This window comes from Mesoplodon bidens (genome assembly GCF_964165515.1).
Source record: "Mesoplodon bidens genome assembly, chromosome: 11".
Taxonomy (NCBI): Eukaryota; Metazoa; Chordata; class Mammalia; order Artiodactyla; family Ziphiidae; genus Mesoplodon; species Mesoplodon bidens.
In genome coordinates, this window is record NC_138167.1 from 61,428,831 (window position 1) to 61,443,599 (window position 14,769).

The 14,769-nt window shown below is 39.0% G+C and overlaps 1 protein-coding gene across 1 annotated transcript in view; it reads right to left on the bottom strand.

The window, feature by feature from the left end:
* The window catches only part of ATXN10 (ataxin 10), a 161,330-nt gene that overhangs the window by 84,435 nt on the left and 62,126 nt on the right, over positions 1 to 14,769 (bottom strand). The window contains exons 8-9 of the mRNA XM_081249283.1: positions 12,320 to 12,428; positions 10,339 to 10,508 (exon numbers count right to left, since the gene is read on the bottom strand). Coding sequence (XP_081105409.1) covers positions 10,339 to 10,508; positions 12,320 to 12,428 — 279 coding nt within the window. The remainder of the gene's footprint in view (positions 1 to 10,338; positions 10,509 to 12,319; positions 12,429 to 14,769) is intronic.

Sequence of the window (14,769 nt, forward strand, 5' to 3'; positions counted from 1 at the left end):
TTTCTTTGGGGTCATTTTGTCATGCACGTCTGTATCTGTGTAAATATACATATAAGATAGACACAAAAATATAAAAGTAGGGGTTTACGAGATACAATGTTGTGTCCTGCTTCCAATTCCCACTGACCATAACGTCATGAGCACTGGGCCAATATGGTGCATGCTCTTTGAAAGCATGGTTTTATTGGTTACATATCGGACCACCGTAATTTATCGAAACATTCCCAACGGATGGAAAAGTAGATTGTTTCTAGTATTATCAACAATGCTGACATCGGCGTAAGTATAAATGCAGCTGACCATGACGGAGTGCTTATCTGACCTCGTACAGGGACGATCTCATCTACTCCTCACACCGCTCTTTGCCATAAGAGCTAATATGACCCTCTTTCTGGCTGAGTAAACTGAGTTGCAAAGAGGCTAAATATTTTGCTCAGGGTCACCCAACTATTATTTAGCAGAACCCCAGGTGTAAACCTATTTAGGGTGGTTTGAGCCTGAGTTTCTCATTTATTTATAGCTAAGTCTATGACAATCTTCACTACTTCTAATCCATAAAATATCCTTGGTTATTCTGAAAAATCAACTAAATACTATCTAGACCTCTATGGTTCCATCTTTAACCCTTTACTCCTCTTTTTCTTTTAATATTTTACTTATTTATTTATTTGGTTGGTTCATTGCACCAGGTCCTAAGTGTGGTAGGCTGGCGGGCTCCTCAGTGGTGGCACGTATGTGGGATCTAGTTCCCTGACCAGGGATCGAACCCGGGCCCCTGCATTGCGAGTGCAAAGTCTTAACCACTGTGCCAAGATTTATTGTGGTGTTCGTTACGGGTCAGGTTAGATTTTTTTTCCAACTAGTTAACCAATTACCCCTGGTTCACTTTTATAACAAACTTTCCTTTTCTCTCTGGGTTTCTGGGCTTTCCTTCTCACATGTTAACTTTTTATAACTTCTCAGGAGTCTGCTTCTAAAGGATGCTCTCTTCCACTAACCTATGGATTTCTGTACATTGTTGATTATTTTAACTTCAGGGTATATTTTAATACTGTTGAGATAATTCCTCAGTTATTTTCATTTTTTGTCAAAATTCTGGGTTCCCCCCTCAGGGGACTGTAATTGGCCTAGCAATTAACAATGAGTCTAAAACTAACGCGTATCTTTACAATATTCCATATTTCCATCCAGGAACAAGGTACTCAGTTTATGTGGCTGGTTTTCCCCTCACCTAAGTCTCTCAGTTACCTCTTGTTATGGATACTGCGAAATAATGGTTTTTACTATTAAACACAAATCCGTTTAAAACCCCTATAGTCTAGAAACTGACCACATGGCCTAGTAAAGGAAACCGGATTTCAGGCTTTTACAAACTGCTGAGTCCCCGCGGGCAATTGACTTTCCCACTGTCTTCCTTTCGGTATCTAGGGTATGCGTAAATGATGCTTCTGAGAAATATGCACGTCCCTGAAATGCAGTTTTCTACACTAATCTCCAGGAAGTCACAGACTACTGAAAACAGTTCAACAGGAACTAAGGAGAGCGATCACTGCCCAGAACAAAGTCAGTCCCACATGCGCTGTTTTACAAAAGGTGCCCCCTCTTAAGGACTCACACACGTTGGTCCAAGATTTCAAATGTGTCTTTCTCCAGCGAGTGTGGATGCACTGGAGCACAGCAGAGAATCTGGGTCTGGAGGTCAGACATCAGCCTGCTACTGCTCCAAGCAAGTAACTCAACTACCCAAGCTCTGACTAATGAGTAAATTTGGATACTCATCCACTGCCCATTAATTCCTCACACTGCACATTAGGTATAGTGGCAGGTGTTAAACCAGACATGTGTGTCCCGCCTGCAAGGAGCTTACAGTCTCCTGGGGAAGAGAGCAGTGGGAACCACGGAAGAGCCTGGCACAGGCAGGAGCCTGGTTAGTATGCAATAGTAACAGACTACAGTAAATTGTTGTATTTGATTTATATATTTAGCATGATTCTTCCTTTTAAACAACATGAAGCCTTTTCTGCAAAAGAACAAGCTGATCACTCTACAAGATACAGAAAGGGGCTTGTGGGTCTTTCAAAAGAAAAAATTTACAATACACTCAACCATGACATGTGTCCTCAAGATAGGAATTTTAATTTCATTTACTGTAACAGGAACTATAAGTTCAGGAAACTAATGGTGACGGTTTGATTTATGAATTTTGACATATTTCTTGAACTGGGATTACATTACAAAGAAGTGGAATTCTAAGCAAGCCAGCTCTTGCCTATACATTCAATCTTCAAATCAAAAAGCTGGGATTCTGTGCAACGTGCTTCTGACAGACGGAAAACACAGAGTCTAACTGAGATGGGCCATACACCTGTAATTTAAAAGTTCTTTAACACACTCTCGGGATTGAGCTAGAGCAGATTTTGGTATCCACACAGAAAACACTTCAGCTCTCTACTCAATAATAACGAAAGAGATATTCAACTCAGAAAGTGGTCAAACTGAAGAGAAAAAAAACACATTCTCATTCTAAAGAAAGTTCTCATATTTGCTTTCACTCTGCTTCCTCCCAAAAGTCCCATCTATTAGAAAAGTAATAAACAGAGAATACGGAATATGAGGGTTTCTGTAAACACCTGTGAAATGTGTACAAATTTCCATTTAAATACGTACAATGGGGAGACACTGAAATGAACTAGATCTGCTCATTTACAGTGAGGCTGGTGCGGGAGGGGAGAGCAGGAGGTGGTAAGCAACACCAGACACCAAGACACGCTATGAGATGCTTTATGTAAGTGATCACATTTAATCCTTCCAACCCGGTGAGGTAGGTGTAACAGTTTCCACTTTACACATGAAGAAGCCGAGATTCAGAGGTTAAGTCACATGTCCCAATTTATACTTTATACAGCTAAAAAGTGGTGAAATTAAGAGGCAAAAGTGGGCTTCTCTAAGTCTTGTCTGGATTCTCTGCACTGTCCCAAGCCTTCTGTCCGTTGTAAGGTTCCCCCATAAGCATCACTCGTATTTATGGATCCAAATGTTACAGCCGAGGGAAGACAGAGGAGCCAGTGCCAGGAGAGCCCAATGTCAGGACATTTTCAATAGCCTATCTGGAATTCCCCAGTTAGTCAGGCACAGAGTTACGGTATTGAAGCTTCCTGTAAAAATGGAAAAATACGTGTCTGGGAAAGAGGGCCGATTAGCCATTATCATCCACGGAGATCTAGGGAAAGGGGTTTCACAGAAGACTAATCCTCAAGGGAGAAGCAAGGAAAAGTGGTGGTGGTGGAAGATGATTAGGAAGGTACCACTTTTACTCACTAAAGTAAAACTGAGCGACACTAAAGTCAAATTTTGTGTATGTCATGGTTTTGCCAGGCGTCAGTTTATGGATGCGTATCACACTACAGTCTTAAGTAAAAACAGCAGCACACATATGCTGCAATGTGCATCAGAATTAACAACTGATAATGTATTTACATACAGAAACTGAGGGTGGGGGGAGTATAAAGCAGGGGAGCAAGGAGTAGATTGACAGGGTAGAAAGGGGAGCGGGGGCGAGAAAGCTTCCCTGCACTGACCTCAGAAGGTTTTGAGGAGGCACCTTATGACCTTGAGTTCTGAAGGCCAAGTTAAGGTCCCTGGGGTAAACAATGCAGGCTGGGAAGCCCACACAGGGCAGGCACAGGCCAAGAAGGCAGGTGCTGGCCTTGTGGGAGGACAGAGCGCCAAGGGCCCTGCCACCTCAACCCACTCTACAGCAGCACAAAGGAAACACCAGCACACACTTGTCAAGCGCTCATTTCTCCGCAGACCACGCACTCAGTCAACTCTCTGGGTAACTGTTGAGTCAGCCAGCACTGACGCAGAAGACAAGGACTGACCCCTGCTAAGAGCAATAACCTTAAGAAAATAATTAGGAAAGAGCAAGAGATTTTCTTAAGTTTCATGATTTAATAGGTGAATATGCTGCTTAAGAACATTTCAAATAGAAAGAAATCATTTTTAAAAAGGATTTAATAGTTTGCCTGCTCAAGGATTCTCCCATCTGGATGTGAAAGGTACCCCTCCCCTCGAAAAAAATCGTGTTACGAATGCTTAACAATCATAAATTTAGTCTAAAACTTTAAGATTAATGAAAAAAGTGCAATCAGATCCACAAAGCCTAAACTTCAGATTAAATTTTTTAAAATTATTTGCAAATATTATGCTATATAGATATCTTAACAGTCTAAAATATAGATATGGATAAATCAAGTAAGAATAAGGCAAATTACAATAAGTTAGAATATATTCAAATATATCCTAAACATAAAACACTTTCAAAAATAATTACAGAACCCAGAATTTAGAAGAATATTAATTTTTGTTTAAAAAAGTTATTTTATTTTTACTACATGTCTTTGTTTACAAGTATAGTCAGGAAATTTTATAGTAAAATTGAGACTCCTTGAAGAGGAGGGCTGTGTCTTATCTGCTTTATATTTTCAGCATCTAAAACTGTGCTCAGTATGTAGTGGACAGTTGACAAATATTTTAAAATAAATTCTCATTCAAGAAAAATTTACTGAATGCTTACTATGTAGCAGGTACAGTTTAGATGTTGGGAATCACACAATGGGTAAAACATTTTAATGAAAAATGTATCACAAAGGTTTCATATATATGTATATATAAAAATGAAACCTACCTTCAAAATAGATTATTCCAAATTGGGGTGGTCAAACAGTTTATTGTCTTTACACTTTGAACTTTTCCATATAGGACAGGCTTATTTTTAAAATGAAGTTATGCCTTTAATGAAAGCTTTATGCATGCATACGTTTGAACACATGGGATCAAATGTGTGTGAATGCTAGCAATCTTTTCTATTAGGAGGAGGAGGAGGAGGAAGAGAAGAAACTGAGCAGCATTTCCACAAAACCTTTGGCAGAATGGATTCAGCAGCCAGAACAGTGGATGGCCCACCTTAGTCAATATGATTTCTTTGGGGGGAAAAAGGTAGAGAAACTAGATCAGCTGCTCATCCATTTTTGAAAATGCATTTAGCTTTATGGCAAAACAAAAACAAAAACCATGTTTGGTTTTTCTTCCAATAAAGCATTCAGTTAAAGAATTCATGACAATAGCAAAGAAAAGAAGAATGGGGAAGGAAAAAAGTAAACTATACACTCCTTATTCTAACAAATAAGAAGCTGGAGAATGCTTTCTTCATGTTTACAGCAATATCTATGTGCTTCTCACAATAGAAACCAAAATAAAATCTCCATTTCAGGTCCACAAAGGTTTTAAAAGTAAACTAACCACTACAGATGAAGCAAGAAAATACCACGTTAAGTCGAGCACAAAACACAAGGTAAGAAGTCGCTAAGTAGCTAAGCACATCTCCCTACCATGACTTGGTAAAGGGAAGTCTAGAAATTGCTTTACAATTCAGGAACTACTAGAATCCATCATGTGTACAGACCTAAGAGTTCAAGATTCATGGAAGACTGGGTAAGACAAATTTCTGAGCAGATTTTCAATCTGAAACTAGGCAACTTGATCCTCTTGAACACTGCCCAAAGACACAAATGGAAAGGAAGATTATTGCCCTTCGTGCTACTGTGGTGCAGGCCAGCTCCCGTCTTGGCTGAGAGAGGGCTACTCCAGGCACTGGCACAGCCAGACCGGAGGACCACGTCACTCATCTGCTCCTCTCCGACGGCCCTCCACACAGGGACTTTGGTTAGAGCTGCTAGTGCCCGTGCGGATCTCCCTACTAAGGTGACTCTGTCTTCCCCAGAGCGTGCGGCACATAGCAGTTTCCAGTCAATAAATGCTAGCTGAATTAAATCACACTTAGTCTCTCTGAGCCTTGGTTTCTTCATTTAGAAAATGATGATAATATCTTTTCAGCCTTTTCCACAGAGGTGTCAAAAGGCTCCAAAGAACTAATGCAGATGAAAAGAACTTTGTAACAGGGAAAGGGCCACATAACTAACTACAGGGGGAGCCATCCAGCAGGTGGGCACGCACTCAGTGCAACAAACAAAGTTACACAGACAAGCACAGAGACCAGGCTGGGCTTATTAAATGGCTTCTGATCAAACCTCAGAGCAGTCAGGTAGTACACAAAGATTCCAGGAAGTGTGTGTCGGTAACTCTAGGATTCCAGTTCAACGAGGCAAGGATGGCCCCTCGGTGCTCCCAGAGGGGAAGATGCACAGGAGGACACACCTGTCTGTCTTATCCATCTAAGGGTCCAAGGCTGGGACCATCCACATTTGATGCATGGATGAATCAGAGACAGAGATGTGAGCAGCAAACGGGTGGCAGACTTGAACCAAGAGCAGGCCCAAGGGGGCTGCTTAGCCTGGGAGGGCAGGGTTCACCAGCCTCCAGCATCTTCGGTCTCAAGTCATTCAGGAAGACTGTTTTAAACCCCTTCTCCAAACCCTTGGAGAGCTCCCAAATGAGAAGCTCCATGGTACAGGGGAGACAGCACAGGCCCAGGAGCTCACAGACAAATCTAAATTCTACTCTGGACTCTGCAAATCACTAACTGGTGGCCTCTCCCTACAGTGTGGCTGGCAGAACCGGATTTGCAGGGCTGATGCAGAGATTCAAGTGGATAACACATGCAGTTAGTTCACTAAGCACAACACTGGACATAGTAGACACTAAACAAATCAGGAGTCCCTTCTTCCCTCTGGGTGAGGGATGAACTAAATTAAGCTCAACGATACAAAATCCCCCTAACTCATACTTTTAGTAGAGAAAGAGCCAAACATCCTTTTAGGCCCCAATTTGCAGAGAAGTGCGACAACCCATCCAGAGGATACAATGGAAATTAATGGCATGGTGATAAAGACCTGCTACATAACCATCCATTTCTCCAAAATTATAACTAAAGTCATCAAGTGCTAGTGAACTCCATCCTTTGAGGTATCAATGAGCAAGGCTAATAATGTCTCTAATGCTCAGATTGAATCAGGATTTGGCTGCAAGATTGTTATGCTGTGGTAGGTTCTTTGGAAAGAGAAAAAAAAATCCCACAAGTAATGCTTTCAGGTTAAGCTTTTTGTTGGCATAGGTAAAAAAAGTAGGAGAAACAGAGGCATTCTTACACTCAAAGAATGAACTCCTTCATACCTTCAAGAGTGTTTGCTCAGAAGTCAGCAGTGCTATTAGCAACTGCACACGTGAAGGACACACTGTAGACTTCCTGTGAGCCCCGCGACCTCTCCAGAGCAGCACTCGGGCACACTCCGTATTTACTTACGGTGCAATCTGACCCTGACTTCAGTGAGTTATTTCATAAGCCTTTTAAGGGTTACTACATTTTGTTCCTTTAAGAAGCCAATCCAAATTAGCAACAAAAGTATAGGTAAACACAAGAAAACCACTTCTTTTGTGCTCCTGAAGAAAGGCAGTCTTGGTCATTAAAAAAAGGTAAAGTGTTTTATCCTCTATCAACTTTCTCTTACAAATATCAGTCCAGTAATTTTCCAAGGGTGGATCAGTAGTCTTCCACTCACACCTGCTTGAAGATGAGGAGCCGTCAAAATGGTATACACATGTAATAAAGGAGCAAATTACCCAGTGTTAAGTTCTGTGCCACATCCTATAGGAATTATTCCAGTTATCAAATGCTGCAAAACACACTACTCCAAAACTTAGCATCTTAGGATGGCCATTCCATTTTCAACCTTTTCTCTCCTCTGTTCTTTAGACTGGATGATTTCTTCTGTTCTTTAGACTGGATGGTTTCTACTCATCTATCTCCAAGTACACTGACTCTTTGTCATCTCAAGTTGTTAAGCTCATTCAGTAAAATTTTTGTAGTTTATTTGGATACTGCATTTTTCAGTTCTAGAACTTCCACTTGGTTCTTTTTTATAGTTTCCATTTCTCTGCTGAGATAAGCTATCTTTTCATTCATTCAAAGCATGTTTTTTTTTTACATCCTTGAGCATAGTTACAACTGCTTTAAAATCCTTGTCTGATAAACCCAACATGTGTGTCACCACACAGTCTATCTCCGTTATCTCTTTGTCTGGATAACGGGTCATATTTTTCTGTGTTTCATAAGTTATCTTAGACATTGTGAATGTTATTCTGTGGAAAATTCTAGATTCTATTACATTCCTCTAAAGAATATTGATATTTTTGTTTTAGCAGGTAATTACCTTGGTTGGACTTAAACCGTAAACTCCAGGGTGGCAGCTCAAATCTCAGTATAATTATCTTATCCTTAGCTTAGCTGCTTGGAGCCTGCCCCATGCATCTCTGATTCAGGCACCAGCAGGGATTTAGGTGGCTGGTACACAGAATGTGGGGCTTAACTTTCTCCTTTCCGGGATTCCCCCTTTTACTTTCTAAAGGCTGTGACTGCTCCAAACTGTCCTTTGATTCTTTAAGCTAAAAGTGCTGTAGATTTTCTATCAGAGTTTTAACTGCCCTGCATGGCACACTCTCTGCTGCGCCGTTCTTCCAACTGTCATTTAGATTCCAAAATCTATCTGTTTGTGTCAAATTTGAGTGTCTTCACATAGCTGTCTTTTGTCCAGAGTTTATAATTATTATTTGCAAGAGGATCAGTCCAACGTTAGCTTACCGGGGCATTAACAGAAGCAGAACCTACAAAAAAAATTTTTTTCCCCAATTTTTTACTTTTTCTCACAGTGTTGTGGGTCATGAATTCAGAAAGGGCTTTGCCAGGCAGGCTGTCCCTGATTCATGTGGAATCAACTGGGCAACTGAGGAGCTGAGCTTGGAATGAAGGAACTGAGCAACTACCTAAAAAGTTCCCAGATGGTTTCTCACTTACATGCCTGGTTCCTTGGTGTTCCTTGACTAGTCCCTTTCTCTCTCCTCACTGCATCTCATCCTCCAGGACTTCTCCATGTGGACTTGGTAATCTCAGGGAATTGCATGATGATCTCAGGGAAACTGCACTTCTTACGTGGTGACTGGCTTCCACGAAGCCAGATACAGAATCTGCCAGACCAGTCAAGGGCTACACCAGAAGTGGTACAGGATCACTCCCACCATATTTTATTATTCAAAGCCTTAGTCACAGGGCCTTAGTCATCTAGATTCAAGAGGATGGAGAAGTAAATCTAACCCTTGATGGGGGAGTGGCAAAGTCACATTGCAGGAATACATGCAGAATGATGAGGTACTTCTGCAGCCATCTTGGAAAAAATATAACCTGCCACACATATATTCAATATCTGACGAAGCAAAACAAATGCCACCCAAAGTAAAACTCTGGAAAAATACAGGCAGACTTGTTCAATATGAAGCATATGGTCCAATTCTCGTGCCATCTCTTTTTAATCACATTATCAATACAATTGCCCCTAAGCTATTCAGCACAAAAGAGGTTTCTAATGGCAGTCTATTGAGTTTTCAGAGATTTAATACTTAAACATCATGTCCATTTCAAGATATCGGGAAGAAATGCTTATGATGCTATCATCCATAAATGTAGGGCACAGATGTTAAGGTTTGTTTTTTTGTTTGTTTTTTTATACATCTTTATTGGAGTATAATTGCTTTACAATGTTCTGTTAGTTTCTGCTGTACAACAAAGTGAAATCAGCCGTATGTATACACATATCCCCATATCCCCTCCCTCTTGAGCCTCCCTCCCACCCTCCCTATCCCACCCCTCTAGGTCGTCACAAAGCACCGAGCTAATCTCCCTGTGCTACGCAGCAGCTTCCCACTAGCTATCTATTTTACATTTGGTAGTGTATATATGCCAATGCTACTCTCACTACGTCCCAACCTCCCCTTCCCCCCTCCATGTCCTCAAGTCCGTTCTCAACATCTGCATCTTTATTCCTGCCCTACCACTAGGTTCATCAGTACCATTTTTCTAGATTCCATATATATGTGTTAGCATACGGTATTTGTTTTTCTCTTTCTGACTTACTTCACTCTGTATGACAGACTCTAGGTCCGTCGGTTTGTTTGTTTTTTAAGATAACAGTTAATAAAAACTACTGTTTATTAAACGTCTACTATGTGTTTGAAAATTTCTAGGTTCTATTTTTCATTCACTGTTCTCTATATAAACAAATAGTGTGTTTAAATGCACAGACTTAGGACAGCATTCACTATTTAAAAGAAAGGAGACTGGCTCAAACACTATGGACAAAGACAACACAAAATTACAAAAATACAAACCCTAATACAAACAAATATGACACATTATGTTTACCTGTGGCAATATATGCATATAGATATACCTCAGGCTACTTTCTAAGCACCTCAAGCTTCATTCCCCAAAAGTGAACGGATTCTAAATAAAGCCACGTGTGTATGAAATATACTAAGAAAGAACCGTACCTTGTCTTGGTTATCTTTATTCTTGTAACACAGATTTCCAATCAGACGGATGAGATGAGACCTGAAGCCCTCAGCCATATTTGAGATGTCACCTTCTGCTTTTATGCAAGCACAGGGGCTGAAGATGTTTACGGTGTCAAGGCCAGCTACATGAATCGCTCGTAAAAGTTCTATGACAAAAACAATGAACTTCATTTTCCATAGAAAAATTTTTATTTTTATGTTTTATACCAGATTCCCATAAATAAATCTAATTTATTTTAATGGATTAAAATAAAATACAGGTAGAGTACTGAAAGCTTTCTTTAAAATAACAATTAGGAGGCTCTTCTGCTTTTGCTTTAGAATTTTTCATGACTCTAGTTTTGCAGATAAGCCAAAATGATTACCCCCACCTGGACTTTCTATTTATCCACAAAGAAAAGTTAGCTAAAAAATTTCTACCATCTTTCCTAGTAAAAGGATTCCAATTCCAACTTCTTTATGAAGGAACTCATGCGACAACTACAGTCAGCTAAGTCTAACCTGCAACACCTATCTGTAATGAGCCATATGACAAAAACTAAGAAGCATGTTGATTTTTTTTCTCATTGTCCAGATAATCAGAAGGCAGCATGTGTTCCCCATTCATCTATGTTGGCTACCCTCAGGAGAAATAACTTAACATTGTTATACTCTATGAAATGCTTGTAGGCAGCCTATGAAAGTAGACAATCTTCCAGAAGCTTTCTTAAATGTTTTCACATGATCTCATTTAACACTCTCAATAAAGTTACTAAAGGCAGGTCACTTTCCCAATTTTATAATGAAGAAATCAGGCTCAGAGAAGTTAGTAATTGGGCAGAGTTGGGCTGACAACCCATGTTTGCCCTGGCTCCAAACACATGCTTTTCCCACAATGATTCAGTTTCTCAGGTTTGTGATGTCTTATTTTACTTATCACTGGAAGCACCGCATTCAAAATAAAACACTGATATGAGATTCTAAATATCTCCTAAAGCTCACTGTTAACTCATCTACCCATCTAGACACCAATTCATCTTCCTTAGCGTATGGGTCTCCAGAATAAGTATAATCTTTTTTTTAAAGAAAAAAATAGCAAACACTGAAGAGCAACCATAAGCATGGCTAAGCACAAGGAACAGGTTGTAGATGAATTATTTTGCAAACAGCTTTTTAGCAAAGATGGGAATATTTCAAGCAATGGCTTCTTATTTAAAACAGTTTTCTTATAAGAACAGAATACATAATTATCAGTACTACGGGTAAAGCAATATTCTTCACGTTCCATAAGTGTAACTGGAAAAATCTACTAACAAATCTGGTAAAACTACAGGAGCATGAAAATCGCCAACATCGTCGAAACCCCATCACTGTCATAACCCCCCCATCACTGTCATAACTGCCCCCTCCATCATCACCATCACAACCACTACTGATGGAACACCCACTATGGGCACCCTGTGTAACAGGATTAATATCCTCATCAACTGATTAGGCATCACGAACAGCAGGTTAAGTGGCAAAAGCCTGAGCTGTTACCAAAACACTGTGATTCCTTTCAAGAAAAAATATTCCAAAAAAATCTCAAAAATATACTAATACACTGAAAGCTAAGGATCTGTGTTTGAACTTATACTACAGTATGACAAGTCAAAGATTTTTTAGTTAAAAATAATATGGGGACTTCCATGGTGGTCCAGCGGTTAAGACGCCATGCTCCCAATGTAGGGGGTCCAGGTTCAATCCCTGGTCAAGGAACTATATACCGCATGCATGCCACAATTAAAGATCCCTCACGCTGCAACCAAAGATCCCACACGCTGCAACCAAAGATCCTGCATGCCACAACTAAAGACCCAGCATAAATAAATAAATAAATAAATAAATAAATAAATAAATAAATAAATAAATAAATAAATAAATAAATAAATAATAAATAAATAATTAATAATAACAATATGTGCGATATTTCACTCACCAATCACTCTTTCCAGCAAGCCAGGATAAACCTGTAGATAGCCGAGCAGGTCAGTATTAGCACTCATTTCACAAAGGACATCAAGAAGCCTAATTGTAGCCAGTGCCTCCTAAAAGGAAAAGAAAATATGACTTTTAAGGCAAGCTAAAATGATTTGACTATTATTAAGTAACTGTAGGAGAATGAAATATTACAAAAAATATTCAAGAGACAGTGCTTGTAACATCTAAACAGAGAACCAGAACTATCAAGAACAAAACAGAAGTATTAAACATGTACAGGAATAATCATTTTCACCAACAGCAGACATCTGCTATCAAGAACACAAGATTATGTGTCATTATGTGTCTTCTTGGAGCAAAGAGTAAGAAAAGTTCTTATTCAAGCAAAAATACCTTCCAACAGTGGAATAAATGTTCAAAATTACTAGCTATGTACATAACATTTATGCAAATACTTTCTTTTTAAAGCGTTCCCAGCAAGCAAGTTTTACTTTAAAGATACAAATATCCCATGAAATACATTAATTTCTTGTCCACAGGAATCCTGTAAAATGCTGTGGTTGAAAGAACTTCAGCTGCAATAACTTGGATTATTTCTGGGTGAATATAAACCTATATGCAATATCTTGGTAGCTTAGAAAAGATACTTGAAAATGTTAGTTCACATAACTACTAAATAACTTATTATCAAACAGAGTACATGATCAAGAAACTACCAGCTACCAACTGCATGGCATTAGGTAGTCTAAATATAATTTTAAAATGTAATTTTTGCACAGATTTTTTTACTTCATTTTTACAGTGCACATTATTTGACAAAATGTGGTAATATAAATTTAACCATTTATTATCTCACATAATGTTCTTCAAAAGAAAAACAAGTTATTTCCTTTTTAAAATTCTAAATGTGTATTTATTATTCTCCAATTAGGAGACAGTATTTTTTTTAAAGATTTCTTTGATGTGGACCACTTTTACAAGTCTTTATTGAATTTGTTACAACATGCTCTATGTTTTGGTTTTTTGGCCACGACGCATGTGGGATCTTAGCTCCCCAACCAGGGATCGAACCCACACCTCCTGCACTGGAATGCAAAGTCTTAACCACCACTGGACCGCCAGGTAAGTCCCCAGGAGATAATATTTTAATATAGTATTCTGAAATCTCAAATAGCAAGAAACACACATTTTTTTGTGTGTCTTTAATTTTGTTTAATAGGTTTCGCTTGCTAGTTTAAAGGTTAGGAGAAAATATCTAGATTAGAAGTCTGTTTAGAAGACTGGAGCAAATCTATTAACTTATTTAGCACAGCGTCTGCATCCTTTTATTAAATGAGTAGTTGCCCAGACGGTCATCTTCAGATACCACTTCTCCTTCAAGAAATGGCTGATTGGCTATAGGTCTGGGGCAGAGCACATATGAGATGACCCTGGACACCTTGTCATACCAGAGAGCAAGGCAGCTATCAGAGTCTCCTCGGATCATGTCAGAAGGAATCAGATGCAACTTGAAGAGGCTCCCCCGGCCAGCAATGGCACGTGAAACCATTAGGAAGAATTACTGCTAAAATGGACTGAAAACAAATCCAGTGGTTTACAAGCCATGACTCCATAATAATGATTAAAGTAAAACTAAACAACTCACTCATCAACTTTGTATGATACCATAAAACCAGCTCAATACTTTGAAGACTGGTAATCAAAGGTGGGGGGGATCAACCATTTATTCTGTTTTTCTTAATCAAAATGAACCTTGCATAACCTAATAGTTTATTAGAAGTTTCTCTTTATAAAATATTCCAGCTAAAAAATGAAAAATGAATGACAGAGTCCAAATACCACCATTTCACAACCTGCAAAGAATTAATGGATCTAGGCAATAGTCATTAACAACTGCTAACATTACAAAAAGAGACAACCAGACATTATATGGCTCTTGATGAAAGTACTTATCACCAACAATGAAATATACTAGAAAGAGAAAAAAAAAAGAAGAAAAAAAACCCCAAATCTGAATAAGCCTCTGGAAGGAATTATCATTCACAGGAAAGGCAAGGAAAAGAGGGGGTATGTTAAACCCCACCATGGAGATATCCTCATCAAAAACGAAACTGTAGGAAACTGTACAGGTGCAACAACCCAGTTCAACAGAAAATGAGCAAAGGTGGGAAAAAAAGAGAGGAGGAAGAGGAAAGCGGAACCTAGTTAAAGGAGATTTAAGATACAGCAGCCAATTGCAAAGTATGCCCTTATATCCTGATTCAAAGAAATAAACTTGAAAAAGAATATCAGACAATGGGGAACATTTAAATTCTGTTCATTTGATATTAAAATTTTATTAAGTTTTCAGATGTGCTAACTGTATTTTACTTATGTATGAAGACTCCTTATCTTTTAGAGACACATGTAAACTATGAACTGATGAACTCTGTGGGAGCCCTCTTTGAA